This window comes from Oryctolagus cuniculus, chromosome 19 (genome assembly GCF_051225735.1).
Source record: "Oryctolagus cuniculus isolate XC-2025 breed Fujian yellow rabbit chromosome 19, ASM5122573v1, whole genome shotgun sequence".
Classification (NCBI taxonomy): Eukaryota; Metazoa; Chordata; class Mammalia; order Lagomorpha; family Leporidae; genus Oryctolagus; species Oryctolagus cuniculus.
In genome coordinates this window covers 71,659,411-71,676,513 of record NC_142885.1, presented here as the reverse complement: position 1 = coordinate 71,676,513, position 17,103 = coordinate 71,659,411, and the positions used below count along the sequence as shown (strand labels likewise).

General features: G+C 62.0%; 1 protein-coding gene and 1 long non-coding RNA gene across 19 annotated transcripts; one reads left to right on the top strand and one right to left on the bottom strand.

The window, feature by feature from the left end:
• Positions 1-311: 311 nt before the first annotated feature.
• On the top strand, positions 312-8,011 carry DECR2 (2,4-dienoyl-CoA reductase 2). 18 transcript variants are annotated; one of them, XR_016225743.1, is made up of 10 exons: positions 312-449; positions 981-1,049; positions 1,226-1,453; positions 1,836-1,887; positions 2,436-2,571; positions 5,998-6,151; positions 6,432-6,525; positions 6,679-6,783; positions 6,977-7,191; positions 7,840-8,011. XR_016225743.1 is itself a non-coding variant. In XM_051842157.3 (10 exons), the coding sequence occupies exons 1-9, from the start codon at positions 370-372 to the stop codon at positions 7,189-7,191; spliced, it is 1,098 nt and encodes a 365-aa protein (XP_051698117.1). In that variant the 5' UTR covers positions 312-369; the 3' UTR covers positions 7,840-8,011. The 18 variants fall into 18 exon arrangements, 11 of the variants coding, with proteins under 11 accessions (XP_051698117.1, XP_089176981.1, XP_089176982.1 ...); XR_016225744.1 differs by having other exon boundaries at positions 6,977-7,196; XM_051842157.3 differs by having other exon boundaries at positions 1,232-1,453; positions 6,027-6,151.
• LOC149120665 (uncharacterized) lies at positions 7,652-17,084 on the bottom strand. The gene is made up of 3 exons (XR_016225750.1): positions 16,834-17,084; positions 13,345-13,487; positions 7,652-7,974 (listed from the first exon to the last, which is right to left on the bottom strand). It is a non-coding gene; the product is annotated as an uncharacterized LOC149120665 (long non-coding RNA).
• Between the last annotated feature and the right edge of the window lie 19 nt (positions 17,085-17,103).

Below are 17,103 nucleotides of genomic sequence, written 5' to 3'. Positions count from 1 at the left end.
CTCCGCCTCTGTCTAAGCCCCGCCCCCGCCTCAGCCCCTCGCTTCACCTCCTCTTTCTGGTCCCCGCCTCAGCTCCGCCTCCGCCCTGCCCCCGTCCCGCCTCAGCTCCGCCTCTGCTTCAGCTCCGCCTCCGCCTGAGCTCCGCCCCACTTCAGCTCCGCCCCGTCCCGCCTCAGCTTTACCTCCGCCTCTGTCTCAGCCCCGCCCCCGCCTCAGCCCCGCCCCTGCCCCTCGCTTCGCCTCCTCTTTCTGGTCCCCGCCTCAGCTCCGCCCCGCCCGGCCCCGCCTCCGCTGCAGTGCGCCTGCGCAGAGAGCTTCCCGGGCTCTGGCTGGACCGCGGTGGTCGCTATCTCGGCGCGCTCCGGCGTCATGGCTCAGCCACCTCCCGACGTGGAGGGGGACGACTGTCTCCCTGAGTACCGCCACCTCTTCTGCCCGGACCTGCTCCGGTGAGCCCGGCGCAGAGAGGACCTGGGACCGTGGGGCGGGCGGGGCGCGCGGGGCGCGCGGACCGGTGTCCGGCAGCCCTGGGGACCGCGGCGGGCCGGGGGCCGCCTCGGCTCTCTCCACGGAGCATGTCGGGTTGGAAGCAGTGTTCCCCAGGAAGCCTGGAAGGCCCGGCCGTTTCGTGGAAGCCCTGCGTGCGTCTCGCCACGGGGCTGGGTCAAAGTGCCAGTGGAGGGCCAAAGTCCTGCGCTGGCCGCCAGCCGCCTTCGACTTACCTATTGGGAAGGCAGAGTGCCAGAGGGAAGTGGAGACTCTGCGTTGGCCAGTTCGCTTCCCAAATGGCAGCATCGGCCGAAGCCAGGAGCCTGGGCGGGTCTCCCCGGGGGTGCAGGGGCCCAAGCACTTGGGACGCCGGGCGCTGGCAGGGAGCCGGATGGGAAGCGGAGCAGCCGGGGCTCGAATGAGCACCCCACTTAGTCTGGCACGGCGCCGCCCAGCGGGGGCCTTCGTAAGGAGCCTTCTTCCTGTCTCAGGGATCAGGTGGCCTTCATCACGGGTGGTGGCTCCGGGATCGGGTTCCGGATCGCGGAGGTTTTCATGCGGTAAGTAGACGTGGCGGTCCCTCCCCGACCCTGGCTTCGAGCTGGGCAGGGTGCAGCGGGGAGGGTTAGGGGTCTGGTGCCTTAGTGGGTCGGGGAGGCGGCCAATGCTGCTCTGAGGTCGGCTGGGACTCTGGGTTCTCCCTGACATCACTGGGGACTGAGCCCTGGCCTTGGAGCTGCGGCACTCTTGAGACACAAGTTCTGTGCCCTCGGGCTGGGGTCTGCCACTCGTCCCTCACCGCGCAGAGGCCTGGCGCTAGGAGGCGCCCGCTGTGGCCCCCGGGGCCCCTGCTTTTCGTATGTCAGAGCTTTCGGGACTCCTCTGTCCCTGGGCCGCCGTCCGTCCAGCAGATGGTTCTGTGCGTGGCCACCGCACTCAGGCTGCTCCAGAGTTGGGTGGGACGGTGAGTTTCCTGCGAGATGGTTGGGCAGTGGGAGCTGTGAGGCTGAGTTTGTCAGGAGGTGGGCAGGCGAGCACCCTGAGTGGGCCTCTGTGGGTGGGGCTCACCGGGGCACCCAGGAGGCCCTGTGCAGCTCTCGGGCCTGGTGTTGGTGGCCCACAGCCACCCTGTGGTGTGCGTGTGTGTTGGCACTGGCATGCTTGTGTGGCTGACACTGCTCGAACAGCCTAGCCCGAAGACCTGGAACGCGTGGCCAGCCCCGCCCAGCCCCTGTGCCTCTGCCGCCCTGCCTGCAGCCCTGGCTGTGCTCCCACCTAAGGCCCTTTGGGGGAGCCCTGCTCGGAGCGCCCGGCGGCGTCCTCACGCCCTGTGTCTGGTTTTGCAGGCATGGCTGCCACACAGTCATCGCCAGCAGGAGCCTGCCGAGAGTGTTGACGGTGAGAGGGCCTCTCCTGTGGCCATCCACGGGCAGCTGTGGGCGTCCTGAGCCTGGGCTGGGAGGTCCCGAGACCCAGGAGTTGGTGATGCCCGGATGTGCTCCTCTCTCAACCGTGGAACCTCAGAGTGGCCTCCGGGAGACACCTTGGCTTTTTAAGAACTCAAATTATTGGGTCCTGTAGGCCTTCGGATTGGGGTGGTGTGGCCCCAGGAGAGGTCTCTCTGGGCTCTTCAGAATTATGAAGCTGGCCCACAAGGTTTGGGAACAGGTTGGCCTCTCTGGTCACTGCTGGTCTTGGCAGGGACTGGGAGTCAGCTAGAATAGCCGCTGATGGTGTCCCGAACTTTGCGGCAGGTGGCAGGTGGGCGTAGAGAGCACAGGATGTCCTGACGAACGTCCAGCAGGGCTCGTGCCCCAGGGAGTGGCCTCCCCAGCCCTGAGGCTCTGGGGGACCTTGGATGGGTCATTCTCAGCTGACTCAGAAAGCCCATCGTCCGGGCCAGGCCGCTGGGCTGGCCTCCACCGCTCTTCCTGTCCGCCTTCCAGGCTGCCAAGAAGCTGGCCGCTGCCACCGGCCGGCGCTGCTTGCCTCTGTCTGTGGACGTCCGAGATGCCCCAGGCGTCATGGCTGCCGTGGACCAGGCTCTGCAAGAGTTTGGCAAAGTCGACATTCTCGTTAACTGTGAGTCGGCCAGGGGCTTCTGAAGGGCCAGCAGTGCCCTGACCCTGGCGCTGGGGTAGGGTCTGGCCCAGAGAGCCTCGGCGCCTGCCCCAGGCTCAGCTGCACCTGTTCCATCCGTGTGCCTGGCTCTGGCCTGTATCTCAGGCTTGCTGTTTTTGGGTGATCAGTCAACAGAGCCTCAGCTGCAGTAGGTGCCCTACAAGCAGCTAAATGCGAGTCAGGACGCCTGTGTCCTGAACGTCTCTGTTACAGTAACGACCACTACAGGGCCCTCGTGGTGGTGAAGCTGGTGAAGCCGCCTTTGGCATCCCCATGCCATCTCTCAGTGCCAGTGAGACCTGGCGCCTCCGTCTCCAACCCCGCTTCCTACTAACACCTGGGAAGGCAGCGGATGATGGCCCGGATGAACAGTTTAAATAAAGGGATGGGTGGGCCGTTAAGACCCTGCTTGGGATGCCTGCCTCCCGTCTTGGAGTGCCTGGGCTCACGTGTGGGCTCTGCTCCTGACTCGCTTCCCAGCGGTGCGCATGCAGGCATGCACCAGGTGATGGCCTGCATAGGAGATCTGGATTCATTTCCTGGCCCTTGACTTTGGTTTGGCCCAGCCCTGGCTATTGTAGGCATTTGTAGGGTGAACCAGTGAAAGGAAAATTTGTCTCTGTCTCTTCTCTTTCATCCTATATGGGCACTGGGTTCTAGACCCGGCTGCCCCTCTTCCAGGCCAGCTCTCTGCTGTGGCCCGGTAGGCAGTGGAGGATGGCCCAGGTGCTTGGGCCCTGCACCCCATGGGAGACCAGGAGAAGCACCTGGCTCCTGGCTTCGGATCGGTACAGCTCCAGCTGTGGCGGCCATTTGGGGAGTGAACCAACAGAAAGAAGACCTTTCTCTCCATCTCTCTCACTGTCTGTAAACTCTGTCAAATAAGTAATCACTTTTTTTAAATACAGATTTACAGAATACTTAAACAGGTAGTACATGGAATTCCACATACCCATGCCATAGTTTCCCCTATTCCCCCTCCCCCCCCTCCCCTCCCCTCCCCTCCCTTCCCTTCCCTTCCCTTCCCTTTCCTTTCCCTCTTTCTCTAAGATTGATTTATTTGTTGAAGAAGAGGTAGAGAAAGAGAGGTATCTTCCATCAGCTAGTTCATGCCTCAGATGGTTGCAATAGCCAAGTCAGGCTGAAGCCAGGACCCAGGAACTCCATCCTGGTCTCCCACATGGGTGGCAGGGACCCAAGTACGTGGGCCATCACCTGGTTCCTTTTCGAGTACGTCAGCAGGAAGCTGGATCAGAAGCAGAGCGGCCGGGACTTGAACTGGCGCTCCAGTACGGATGCAGGCATCCCAAGCAGTGGTCCCACCCCGCGCGCCACGCTGACTCCAGTGACTCCTCTTCTCAGCATCTTGTATGTGTTGAGTGAGTGAACCAGTGCTGTGTTATTAACTGTAGCCCGCAGCTGACGTTCAGGTGCCCTCTTTGCTAGAACTTCCCTTTGAAAGCGTCCTGTTTTTAGCTCCCTGGGCTAAGAGCACTGCAGCTGGGTTGGTGAGGACAGAGATGTGATCTCTCAGTTCTAGGACTTAAGAAAATCTAGAATCAGGGCATTGGCAAGCGGTGTGCTCTCTGGGGCTCCAGGGGAGACTGTCCTGTGTCTTTCTTTCAATTATTTATCGGAGACAGAGAGAGCGAGCGAGCGAGAGCTCCCATTCACTAGTTCATTCCCTAAATGCTTAAATGGCCAGGGCTGGCCTGGGCCAAAGCTGGGGGTCAGAAATGGTGTCCAGGTCTCCCAGGTGGTGGCAGGACCAGGTGCAGGTCCCGCGCCATCACCGCTGCCTCCCACTGTGCAGGAGCGGGGGGCTGCGCAGGAGCCCATCCAGATACTCAGGCACACTCCCACGGCACTCACGGGCGGCCCACCCTTGACTCCGTCCTGCCTGTGGCCTGTGGCCTGTGGCCTGGGCTTGGCTTCCACCATGGCCGATGCTGCTTGGCATTTCTGGGCTCGTGGACAAAGCACTGCACTGACCGTGTACACCTGGCGTTCTGTGTGTCCTTGTGCCCCCACAGCCCCACCCCTGTCCTTGTGTCCCCCACAGCCCCTCCCCCGCGTCCTGTGCCCCTCACAGCCCCTCCCCCGTGTGTCCTTGTGTCCCCCACAGCCCCTCCCCCGCGTCCTGTGCCCCTCACAGCCCCTCCCCCGTGTGTCCTTGTGTCCCCCCACAGCCCCTCCCCCATCCTTGTGTCTCCTCACAGCTCCTCCCCCATGTCCTGTGTCCCCTCACAGCCCCTCCCCCGTGTGTCCTTGTGCCCCCACAGCCCCTCCCCCGTCCTTGTGTCCCCTCACAGCCCCTCCCCCACGTCCTGTGTCCCCCCACAGCCCCTCCCCCGTGCGTCCTTGTGTCTCCTCACAGCCCCTCCCCCCCATCCTGTGTCCCCTCACAGCCCCTCCCCATGTCCTGTCTCCTCACAGCCCCTCCCCCACGTCCTGTGTCCCCCCACAGCCCCTCCCCCACGTCCTGTGTCCCCTCACAGCCCCTCCCCCGCGTCCTGTGTCCCCCCACAGCCCCTCCCCCACGTCCTGTGTCCCCTCACAGCCCCTCCCCACGTCCTGTGTCCCCCCACAGCCCCTCCCCCACGTCCTGTGTCCCCTCACAGCCCCTCCCCACGTCCTGTGTCCCCTCACAGCCCCTCCCCTGTCCTGTGTCCCCCCACAGCCCCTCCCCCACGTCCTGTGTCCCGTCACAGCCCCTCCCCCACGTCCTGTGTCCCCCCACAGCCCCTCCCCCGTGTGTCCTTGTGTCCCCTCACAGCCCCTCCCCCACGTCCTGTGTCCCCCCACAGCCCCTCCCCCGTGCGTCCTTGTGTCTCCTCACAGCCCCTCCCCCACGTCCTGTGTCCCCTCACAGCCCCTCCCCCGCGTCCTGTGTCCCCCCACAGCCCCTCCCCCACGTCCTGTGTCCCCTCACAGCCCCTCCCCCGCGTCCTGTGTCCCCTCACAGTCCCTCCCCCACGTCCTGTGTCCCCTCACAGTCCCTCCCCCACGTCCTGTGTCCCCTCACAGCCCCTCCCCCACGTCCTGTGTCCCGTCACAGCCCCTCCCCCACGTCCTGTGTCCTGTCACACTGCCTTCTGTGTGCTCCTCTTGTGAGAACATCAGTTACTGGGTTGTCCCCCCCAATTCTGTGTCCCCACCCAGTTGATGACGTCAGTGAAGACCCAAACATGGCCGCCAGGGTTAGGCTGCTGCGTTTCTTTGGGGGACGGAATTCTGTCGCGTCGTGTTTCTCAGGAAACACCCCAACTCCTTCCCTGTCCGTGAGGCCCACCCCGGGGGCCCTTTAACCCTGAACTTCCGGGAGGGGGCTGGTCACTCGTTGGCCCTCCGTCAGGGCCGCTGCCCAGTGGTGTGGCTTCTTCGCAGGGCCCTGGCACTGTTTGTCTGCTCTGCAGGTGCGGCCGGAAACTTCCTGTGCCCCGCCGGCGCGCTGTCCTTCAACGCCTTTAAGACCGTCATCGACATCGACACCATCGGCACCTTCAACGTGTCTCGCGTGCTCTACGAGAAGGTCTTCCAGGTGGGTGTCCTCCAGGCGGGTGTCCTGGCGGGGCCTCTGCTGGCCGTCTCCAGGCGGGTGTCCTCCTGGCGGGGCCCCCGCTGGCCGTCTCCAGGCGGGTGTCCTCCTGGCGGGGCCCCCGCTGGCCGTCTCCAGGCGGGTGTCCTGGCGGGGCCCCTGCTGGCCGTCTCCAGGCGGGTGTCCTCCTGGCGGGGCCCCTGCTGGCCGTCTCCAGGCGGGTGTCCTCCTGGCGGGGCCCCCGCTGGCCGCCGACTCACCACCTCATCCCCGTGCCTTGCAGAACCGCGGTGGGGTGATCGTGAACATCACCGCGACCCTGGGTCTGCGGGGGCAGGTGCTCCAGGTGCACGCAGGCTCTGCGAAGGCGGCTGTGGGTACGGACGCCCCGGGTCTGCCCGCCTGGTTCCCTGACCGTCTCTGGGGCTGGCAATCTTCAGACTAGGCAGTGGAGAGGCCTGGCCTTGGTCCTGAGCCGCCCGGCAGGCAGAGGAACCCGCATTTCTCCCCATGTTCCCTCTTTCCTGCAGATGCCATGACACGGCACTTGGCGGTGGAGTGGGGGCCCCGGCACGTCCGCGTAAACAGCCTCGCCCCAGGCCCCATCAGCGGCACAGAGGGGTTACGGCGACTTGGTGAGACTCCTGGGCACCCGGTGAAGCGTCCCAAAGCCAGCAGGGTGTGTGGAGAAGCCTGTCGCTGTTGTTCGGGCTTGGTGATGCTAATGGGGCCATCACCTTTCCCAGCGTGGCTCAGGGAAGGAGCTGGCTGGTGGAGGGCCCGGGGTCCTAGGGCTCAGCGGGGCCTGAGCCTCCTGTGCTCCTCTAGGCGGGCCCCAGGCCGGCAGGAGCACCAGCGTCCCTGCGATCCCGCTGCAGCGGCTGGGGAACAAGACGGAGGTGGCCCACAGCGCGCTATACCTGGCCAGTTCCCTGTCGTCCTATGTGACCGGAGCCATGCTGGTGGTGGACGGCGGGGCATGGCTGACGCTGCCAAACCAGGCCAGGGGGCAGGTGGACTCTGCACCGCTCGCTAAGCTCTAGGTGAGGTGGGTGCCTCGCCACCCATGCCTCTTTGGGTGCTGCTGCTATGGAAGCATAGGGACCTCCTGCTCACTGCGGCCCCGGCGTGGACAGACATCCCCTCCAGGCTGTGCAGGACGTGGGGGCCAGCGCCACACGGCTTTCCCAAGGACCCTGGCTTCTGCCCGCGGTCCTGGCAGTGCTGGACATGCAGCGAGTGGTATCCGGCAGAACCCCTCTAGGGGATCTTCTGCGTGCCCGTGCCCTTGTCCTTGTCCGTCAGCGGGCACAGCTGAGCACTGACCCGAGTCTAGCGTCCAGCAGCACTTCCTGTGCCGCGGCTGCAGCTGCTGAGCAGGAGTGACCAGTGAGCCCCGCCCGCCCGCCCACCTGCCCCCCTGCCCGCCCGCCCACCCGCCCGCCTGCCCCCCTGCCCGCCCGCCGCCCGCCCACGGGCTGTCCCAGCACAGCTGCTACAGTCTTGTTCCGAAACCACGTTTTCTTTTTTCGAAAGAACATCTTTTTGCTATAAAAATACCTGTTCGTTGGACTTAGCAAAAGTCTTTAGAAGACAAAGGCTGATTCCAAGATTCCCTGGAGGGGTGGGCCTCTGTCGCCGTGGTTGGGACAGCTGCGTCTCACACTGTCGTTCCTGCGTTCACGCCTCAGGCAGCAGAAGGCGGTGGCTCAGGCGTGTGGCCCGGACGCCCTCACGGAAGGAGACCCAGACAGAGCGCCCGGCTCCCGGCTCCAGCGGCGCCCGGCTCTGCGGGCACTGAGGGAGCACACCGGCCTTGGAGGTACCTGTCATTGAAATAAACAATCACTGCTGAGCTCATCATGTAGACGCAGCAGGTGTATTTCTTTCTTTTTCTATGACATTTAGGAAACTCGGAGCCCCAGGCAGGTACCTACTGGTCTGGGGGAGGCCCCGTGCCTCCTGCCTGCTCTGTGAACTCAGCCCTGGCATCTGCACACGGACATGGGGGCCAGCGTGGTCTCCGTCCTCCTGATCGGGAGGAGGGCGCCTGACTGACACCGTGCTCCCTGACACGCCTCTTGCTGTCCTCCCACCTCTCCGTCCTGATCGGGAGGAGGGCGCCTGACTGCACACCGTGCTCCCTGACACGCCTCTTGCTGTCCTCCCACCTCTCCGTCCTCCTGATTGGGAGGAGGGCGCCTGACTGACACCGTGCTCCCTGACACACCTCTTGCTGTCTTCCCACCTCTCCGTCCTCCTGATTGGGAGGGCGCCTGACTGACACCGTGCTCCCTGACACGCCTCTTGCTGTTTTCCCACTGTTCCAGACTCAGATGTGTTCAGTTTCACTTGCTGTGAAAGAGGAGACAAAGTTGGTATCTGGGTGGAGTTCCTGAGCTGTGGACAGGTGACAGGTGCAGCCGGGTTACCTGTGTGGGAGTGTCAGAGTGGTGCACATATAACTGTCACCAGCAGTCCTATGGCCATCACACTATAGCTGAGGCTTTAGCCAAGGTCCTTGTTCTGCCTGTGACCACCATGACCATGTCCACAGCATGCCCATGTCTACCCTGGAGTCTGCACAAGGCCTCTGGGGGTCTCGACAAACAAGACTGAAACGTGCAGCCACATGGGGTCCGGGGTTCTTGGGCTAGTGGTTACACCTGAGTCACGTCGGAGTACCTGGGGCTGCCGCCTGCTGCCGCTTCCTAGATCCTGGGTGGCAGTGGTGAGACCTCCGGCGATCGGTCCCTGCCCCTCATGGGGACCTGCACTGACTTCGTGGCTCCTGCCTCTGGCCCCTAGCTGTGTCTTGCCACTGTGGGCACTTGGGGAGTGGATCAGTTAATGGGGAGCTCTCTGCCACCCGAATAAATAAGAATTCAGAACAAAGCAACAGGAACACAAACGTGAGTGGCTCTCTGAGACACCACACCAGTGTGCCTGCGGGGCTGTCCTGCGTCTGGGACGCGGGGCCAGAGCGACCCAGGGCTCAGACCTGAGAGGTTTGGGAACCCTCTGAGCCGTCCACAGCTCTGTCACTGGCTCCTGCCTACTTCCGCCCTGAGGGCTGGTGCTGGCAGAGGCTTCGCTAGAAAGTCATCCTGGAGCCTGACTCCTGCCCTCCCCAGCTTCCCTTGCCGACAGAAACGCCCTGGTTCCCTGTGCAGCTGGTGAGGGGGTTGGGCCCCCCCAGGAGAGGCTGCAGCCCTGGGCAAAGCCTCTTTTGAGCAGTGCACCCCTGGAATGAACCAGAAAGCCAGGGGTGCTTTTGGGAAGACGCCCTGTTTATTCCCTCAGTTTCCTGTGTATCCTCCTCAAAGCGACAGGAGTTAGCAGCCTGGGTCTTGGTGCTCCAGGGAAAACCTGCTCTCCCTGTTTGAGGACCCCAGGTCACCAGGCCTGCCCGGGCCAGTGATGGCCTGTGAGCTCCTGACTGATCCCGAGCCGAGCCCCGGCGAGCAGCATGGGGCGAGGCCCCGCTCTGCGAGGAGCTGGCACTTTGCTCGCGGTTCCGTCAGCCGGTGCAGCACTCAGTGCGCTTGAGACCCTTCAGCTCGCAGCCCAGCAGGTGCGTGAGACCCCAGGGTCATCCCAGCGGAGCACCCAGCTGCTGTGTAAAGCTCACAGACCAGAGTGGTGGGGCCACGGCCACCAGCTGAGGACGCAAACGGAAAAGTCCCGAACCTTGGAAACAGTTGCCAGGCGCCGTGGGAGGGAGGCGGAGGTGGCGCTGAGATCTGTGGAAGCGCCAGAGACGGGCTGTGGACCAGCCCTGCTGTTCTCCCGGGGAAGTGGCCCCGGGCTTGCCTGCCAGCCATGACAAGGCTCTGCTGCCTCTGAAGACGGTGGGAACACTGCCCCGTAATGGGGCTTGGGTAAGAGAAATAAATAGATAAATAAGAAAATAAGTGAAGGCCACCTGGCGAGACTCACTGGCGTGCTGGAAGCAGGTCCCCAGGCAGCCGCCGCCTGCTGCACACACACAGTGAAGATACCTGCTCCCCTGCACCGTACCTGGCTGCAAAAAACTGCTTTGCTCTGGCACAGCCACTGGCCCAGGATGCTGGCCTGCAGGCCTAGAATGGCCGCTGTGGGCTCTGTGGTTGCAGGTGCGCCCAGCGGGTGCCATCTGCCCAGCGCCGAGGCCGGGGAAGACAGGAGAGCAGAAGGGCCAGGTGTGTGCAGAGAGGCCGGCAGTGCCGTCGGTCCCGCCGGGCTCTGGTGGCAAAGAACTGGGCTGTGCGATTCAAAGCAGCAGTCTCTCCCTCTGGGCGGGTGATGCGGACGCGGGGACAGCTGCGCTCCCAGTGCCTGTCATCCCCCGCTCTCTGCTGCCTCCAGCTCCCTCCACGCAGCCCTGGGCGCAGTGAGGCCTCAGGCACTCGGACCCCTGCCACCCACGCGGGAGACCTGGATGGAGTTCCCGCTCGGCCTGACCCAGCCTGGTTCTGGCTGTCGCAGGCATCTGGGGAGTAAGCCAGTGGAATGGGCGCTCACTCTGTCTCTACCTCTCAAATTAGTTTTTAAAGGTTTATTGATTTGAAATGGAGAATTAGAGAAAGAACCTTCATCTGCTAATTCACTCCGCAAATGGCCACACTGCCAGGGCTGGCCAGGCCGCAGCCGGGAGCTCAGAATTCTTCCCGGTCTCCCATGCAGGCCATCTGCTGCACAGGCACGCTGGCAGGAAGCTGGACCAACAGCAGAGCGGGACTCCAGCCCAGAGATCCGAGTCCCAGGGAGCTGGGGAGCCCACAGGAAAGCTAGGAGACAGTAGACAGCGCCCAAAGATGTCGTGAGAAACACTGTCAGAAATACGGAGAATGGGGCCGGCGCTGTGGCACAGCAGGTTAAGCTGCCGTCTGCAGTGCTGGCAGCCCATATGGGCGCCGGTTTGAGTCCCATCTGCTCCACCTCTGATCCAGCTCCCTGCTAAAATGCGCTTGGAAAATCAGTGGGAGATGGCCCTAGTGCTTGGGCCCCTGCACCCCCATGGGAGATGGGCATGAAAGCCCTGGCTCCTGGCTTCGGCCTGGCCCAGCCCCCGCTGTTGCGGCCGTTTGGGGAGTGAACCAGCATACGGAAGATTTCTCTCTCTTTCCTTTTCTCTCTCGTCTGTAACTCTTTCAAATAAATAAATAAATAAATATTTAAAAAACAAAAGAAATATGGAGAATCACTCTGCAAGTGACTTGGACATGTTTGCCCAGTGGGAAGGGAGTGACAGGAGTCAGATCTGTCTTCCCTTTTGGGGCTGGTGGGGGGGAGCGCAGGGCCTGGGGGGCGCTGGAGAGACCGCCACCACTGGGAGACGAGGCAGGTGCTGAGAGTGAAATGCTAAAAAAAGAAAGTCATCCAAACCTTGGGCTGAGTCAGAGGAACGAAAGGCCTTACAAACCCGTGTTCTATTTTTACTCTGAGAAATGCATTTTCCCAAATTTGAAGGTGAGAAAAAAAATCCTTCCCCGCTGAATAAAATATCAGTAAACACATGTGGGGCTCTGTGCTGCAGCCACTGACTTTCCTGTAAGTGTACCTATTGAATAGGAAACGTCAGTCTCGTTTTCAAAATTATAAATTAAAAATACTTGGCATGGGCCAGCATTCTGGCATAGTGGGTAAAACCTGTGATGCTGGCATCCCATATGGGTGCCTGTTTAAGTGCCAGCTGCTCCACTTCCACTCCAGATCCCTGCTGATGGCCTGGGAAAGCAGCAGAAGATGGCCCAATACTTGGGCCCCTGCACCCATGTGGGAGACCCGGATGAAGCTCTTGGCACCTGGTTTTCACCTGGCCCAGCCCTGGCTGTTGTGGTCATTTGGGGAGAGAACCAGCCGTTGGAAGATCTTTCTCTCTCTACGTAACTCTTTCAAATAAATAACAAATTTTAAAAAAGCTTGGCAGTTTTTTCTTACAGCTGAATTAGGTATAATTAATGTATGGGTCTGCTTTTGCTACTTGAGGTAAAAGAGCCAACAGGAGCTCACAGTGGGGATACAGGACCAGGGTCCCTGCAGCCTGTGCCCGACGGAGGTGGGACTCAGTAGGAGCTCACAGTGGGGATACAGGACCAGGGTCCCTGCAGCCTGTGCCCGACGGAGGTGGGACTCAGCAGTGGGGATACAGGACCAGGGTCCCTGCAGCCTGTGCCCGACGGAGGTGGGACTCAGCAGCCAAGCAAAAACGGAACTCAAATAGGCAGCCACCCCGTCGTGGCCTAAACACCTCCCCTCAGGCCCAGGACCAGACACCATTGCATGCAGCCTCCACCTTAATCAACAACACGAAACTTGGGCATCTCCATGCTTCCCATTCCGGGGAGACAAATCCTGCTGTATCCATGACAACTGATACAGGATAAGCTGTTCATGGGCAGAACATCTGACTGACATGTGTCTAGCGCTGAGAACCCATCAGCACTGCTTGACAATCGGTCCCAGCCCTGGTAGGACTCCCTCCCCCGTCCCCAACTCCTCAGCCTCACGGGACCACGTGGTGCTGTCACTACGGGTCCCTCTGCACTCCCCAGAATTCCACATAATCATACAACATGTTCTCTTTTCTGTCTGGCTTGAAGATTTTTTTTGAAAAGTAGGAAGTCAGGCCGGTGCCGCGGCTCACTAGGCTAATCCTCTGCCTGTGGTGCCGGCACACCGGGTTCTAGTCCCGGTCGGGGCGCCGGATTCTGTCCCGGTTGCCCCTCTTCCAGGCCAGCTCTCTGCTGTGGCCAGGGAGTGCAGTGGAGGATGGCCCAGGTGCTTGAGCCCTGCACCCCATGGGAGACCAGGAGAAGCACCTGGCTCCTGCCATCGGATCAGCGCGGTGCTGGCCATAGCAGCCATTTGGGGAGTGAACCAATGAAAGGAAGACCTTTCTCTGTCTCTCTCTCACTGTCTGTAATCTCTACCTGTCCAAAAAAAAAAAAAAAAAAAAAGTAGGCAGTCGGAGCTAGACAAACAGGGAGGGAGCTCCCACCCTCTGGCTCAGGCCCAGATGCCAGCAACAGCTGGGGCTGGGTCAGGTGGAAGCCAGGAACCAGCTCAATCCAGGTCTCCCAAGCACTTGTGCCAACACCTGCTGCCTCCAGGGTGCACTGCACAGGGCGCTGGACCTGGGAGGGCACTCCACCAGTGCACCCACCCCCACCCCCCGAGTCTTATGACCTTCTGCACAGGGGCCCTCCACTCACTGGGCTCACTGGTTCTGCAGTGGTGGTCTGGGAGGAATGTGGTTTTGAACGCCCTCTGCTGGTGTTTTCAACACGGATGAAGGAGGCTGTCCATTCAGGGTGGACACTCAGGCCCTGGAGGATGTGGCCAGACACAGGGGCTCCTGTGTGGGAGAAGAGGCCCCGTGAGGAGGGGACACCTGTCAAAAGGTGAGAACTGTAGCTGGTGCCGAGGCTCACTAGGCTAATCCTCCACCTGCGGCACCTGCACCTGAGTTCTAGTCCCGGTCGGGGCGCCAGATTCTGTCCCGGTTGCTCCTCTTCCAGTCCAGCTCTCTGCTGTGGCCCGGGAGTGCAGTGGAGGATGGCCCAAGTGCTTGGGTGCCTGCACCCACATGGGAGACCGGGAGGGGGCGCCTGGCTCCTGGCTTCGGATCGGCACAGAGCACCAGCCACAGCGCGCTGGCTGTAGCAGCCATTTGGGGGGTGAACCAATGGAAAAGGAAGACCTTTCTCTCTGTCTCTCTCTCACTGTCTAACTCTGCCTGTCAAAAACAAACCACAAACAAAAAAACAAAAAAACAAAACAAAACCCAAAGGTGAGAACTGTAGGAAGAGGTGTTGGGCCTGAGAGCCCCCTTTCTCAGGTGCGCATTTCCAGGCTGCTTGGTTGCCCTGCCGCTTCAAACTGAGGCCCCAGCACAGGCTCCGGCAGCACAGGGCCAGCCCTCCCCCTGCTCAGCCTCCCCAGGGTACGCTGGCCCCAGCACAGGCTCCGGCAGCACAGGGCCAGCCCTCCCCCTGCTCAGCCTCCCCAGGGTACGCTGGCCCCAGCACAGGCTCCGGCAGCACAGGGCCAGCCCTCCCCCTGCTCAGCCTCCCCAGGGTACGCTGGCCACCTGCCCCGAAGTGTGTGGACTGAGCTTCTAGCTGCAAGGCGCCCACAAAGCTGGACGAGGGAGGCCCTGCCGCGGCACTCCTGGGAGCCTCCCTGGGAAGGGCTGCTTCACACACCTGCTTTGCTCCTGTGTCTAGGCCCCTTCCTCCACACTCAGAGGAACACAGGTTACTGCCAAATACTTGAACCAGCTGGGCCAGGCATCTGGCCTAATGGTGAAGATGCCAATTAGGATGCCTGCCTCCTTGGGGCTGTGCTGCGGCAGTGGGTCAAGTTGCTGGCTACAACGCCTGCACCCCATGTGGGCACCGGTCCAATTTCCCGCTGCTCCACTTCTGATCCAGCTGCCTGCTGATGGCCTGGGAAAGCAGAAGATGGCCGAGTCCCTAGGCCCCTGCCACCCGTGTGGGAGACCGGGAGGAAGCTCCTGGCTTCGCCCAGTCCTGGCTGTTGCAGACACTTGGGGAGTGAACCAGTAGATGTAAGATCTCTCACTCTGTCTCTCCCTTCTGTAATTCTTTTAAATAAAATGAATAAACCTTAAAAAGTAACAAGATGTCTGCATCCACAGCAGAGTATCTGGGTTTGATTATCACCTGTACGCTTGACACCAGCCTCCTGCTAATCCAGACCCCGGGAAGCAGTGGTGAGCCAGTAAGCGGGTTCCTGCCACCCGTGAAGCTCCTGGCTTCCAGCTTGTTTCTGCCTAGTTCAGGCCACGGTGGGCACTTAGGTTAAGCCACCATGAGATTCCAGCATCCCTTATGGGTGCTGGTTTGAGGCCTGGTTGCTCCACTTCAGGTCTAGCTTCCTGCTAGTGTGCCTGGGAGGGCAGCAGATAGCCTACGTGCTTGAGTCCTTTGCCACCTACAGGAGACCTGGATGAAGTTCCCAGCTCCTGGCTCTGGCCTAGGTAGTTAAGCCACGTGGGAGTTCCTGGCTACTTTGCTGTTGTTGGTAAGATTTGTTGGGCTCCGGCACAGCAGGTTCTAGTCCCGGCCAGGGTGCCGGATTCTGTCCCGGTTGCCCCTCTTCCAGGCCAGCTCTCTGCTGTGGCCTGGGAGTGCAGTGGAGGATGGCCCAAGTGCTTGGGCCCTGCACCCGCATGGAGACCAGGAGAAGCACCTGGCTCCTGGCTTCGGATCAGCGCGGTGCGCCGGCTGCAGCGACCATTGGGGGGCGAACCAATGGAAAAAGGAAGACCTTTCCCTCTGTCTCTCACTGTTCAATCTGTCAAAAAAAAAAAAAAAAAAAAAAAAAAAAAAAAAAAAAAAAAAGATCTGTTTATTTGGAAGGCAGTTGCGGCGGGAGGAGATACAGAGGGGAGCTTCCATCTGCTGGTTCACTTCCCAAGTGGCTGCCGAAGTCCCATGTGGGTGCAGGGCCCAGCACGAGAGCCGCCCTGCACTGCTCTCCCAGTTCCATCAGCACAGGGCGCTCGATCACAAGTGGAGCGGCTGGGACTTGAACCAGGAGCCTGGAAACTCCCCTCACCCTTCTCCCTCTCTCTGCTTTTCAAATAAAACGGTAAGATTTCTATTCAATGTCCTTGCTCTAAGGACATCCACAGTTCACTGAGAGATCATCTTCAGATTCTTGTAACATCCAACACTTCAGGGGCAGGAGAGCCATGGAAAAGGAAGAAAGGGCCGCCACTGGCCGAGCACACTGGGCTCCAGGCGTCAACAGCAGCAGCCGCTGAGTGCGACCCAGACACCACGGCCAATGCGCACGAGCAGGGAGAGTCCAATGCAGTCTGCTACAACCTCCGTGGTTTGAGCAAATCCAGCTGGCCTGTCCTGGACCCCCTGCCCCCTTTGAGGTCTCCCGCCTCACTGTTTCCCCCCCTGTTGGCTGTGCCACCAGCCTGGCCTCAGCTCCCCCCCCCCCCCAGGCCAAAGGTCCCCAAGGAAGGGAACAAGGTGACCCACGGGCTGGCTGAGCTCCAACCCGCTGGGCGCAAACACCTTCCGGTCACTTCCACGGACATCGGCAGCTGGGATCTGCCCTCCCTTCCTCCAGGGTCGGGGCGGTCCGGAGGGCAGCAGGTCTGTCGCTGGGCAGCCCTGGGTCTGAACGGCTGGCCCGCGGGGGAAGGCCTGCTGCCCTGGCCTGGTGCTAGCGCTGGCACAGCGGCAGGAAAGAGCCTCCGGGTGGGCACTGGGCCGTGGGGCCCGCGTGGCAGCGCCGGCTCCGGCAAGCGCGTCCAGGTTGAATGCGGCGCTGGCCCAGCCGAGGCCTGGCTGCTGCAGGCAACTGGGGAGCACCCAGATCCCCAGCCTTCCGGGCTCTGAGCGGGGACGCCGGTCTCTCCGCTTCCATCTCCACGCAGCAAGGCGGCTCTGCACACTGTGTGCGGCCCGGGGCGGGGGGTTCTGGCCGAGCCCGGAGCAGCGGCGACCCCTCCTCTTTCTCCCCAGGGCGCGCTCTGGTTCTCCAGGGGCCCGCTCTCCCCGCCACACACTGCCCCGGGGCGTCTGCGGACAGGGACGCCGGACACGCCGCGCCCCCACGGCTCCAGCCGAAGGCCGCAGCTCCGCACCCGTCACGCCGGCCCGCGGTGCGTGAGGACTCAGCCTCCGTGCAACCCGCGCGCGGCGTTTGACGCTCACCCCCCGCTGGCGCAGCTCCCTCCACGTCGCCACCGCGCGTGGGTGTGCGGCGCGCACAGGTTCGAGGCCCGTCCTCGCGCGCCCCGCGCTGGTGACTTCACGCCGGCACCCGCAGCCGCCCAACACGCAAGCTGCCGGCGCCCGAGGCCCAGAAAAGCTGGGCCGGAGTCGCCGAAAAGGCCGAAACAACCACCGACGGCGAAACCCCGCGAACACCGCCGCGGCCCCGGCCGCCGCCCCCTGGCGCCCCTATTTATAGAAAGCCGGGGG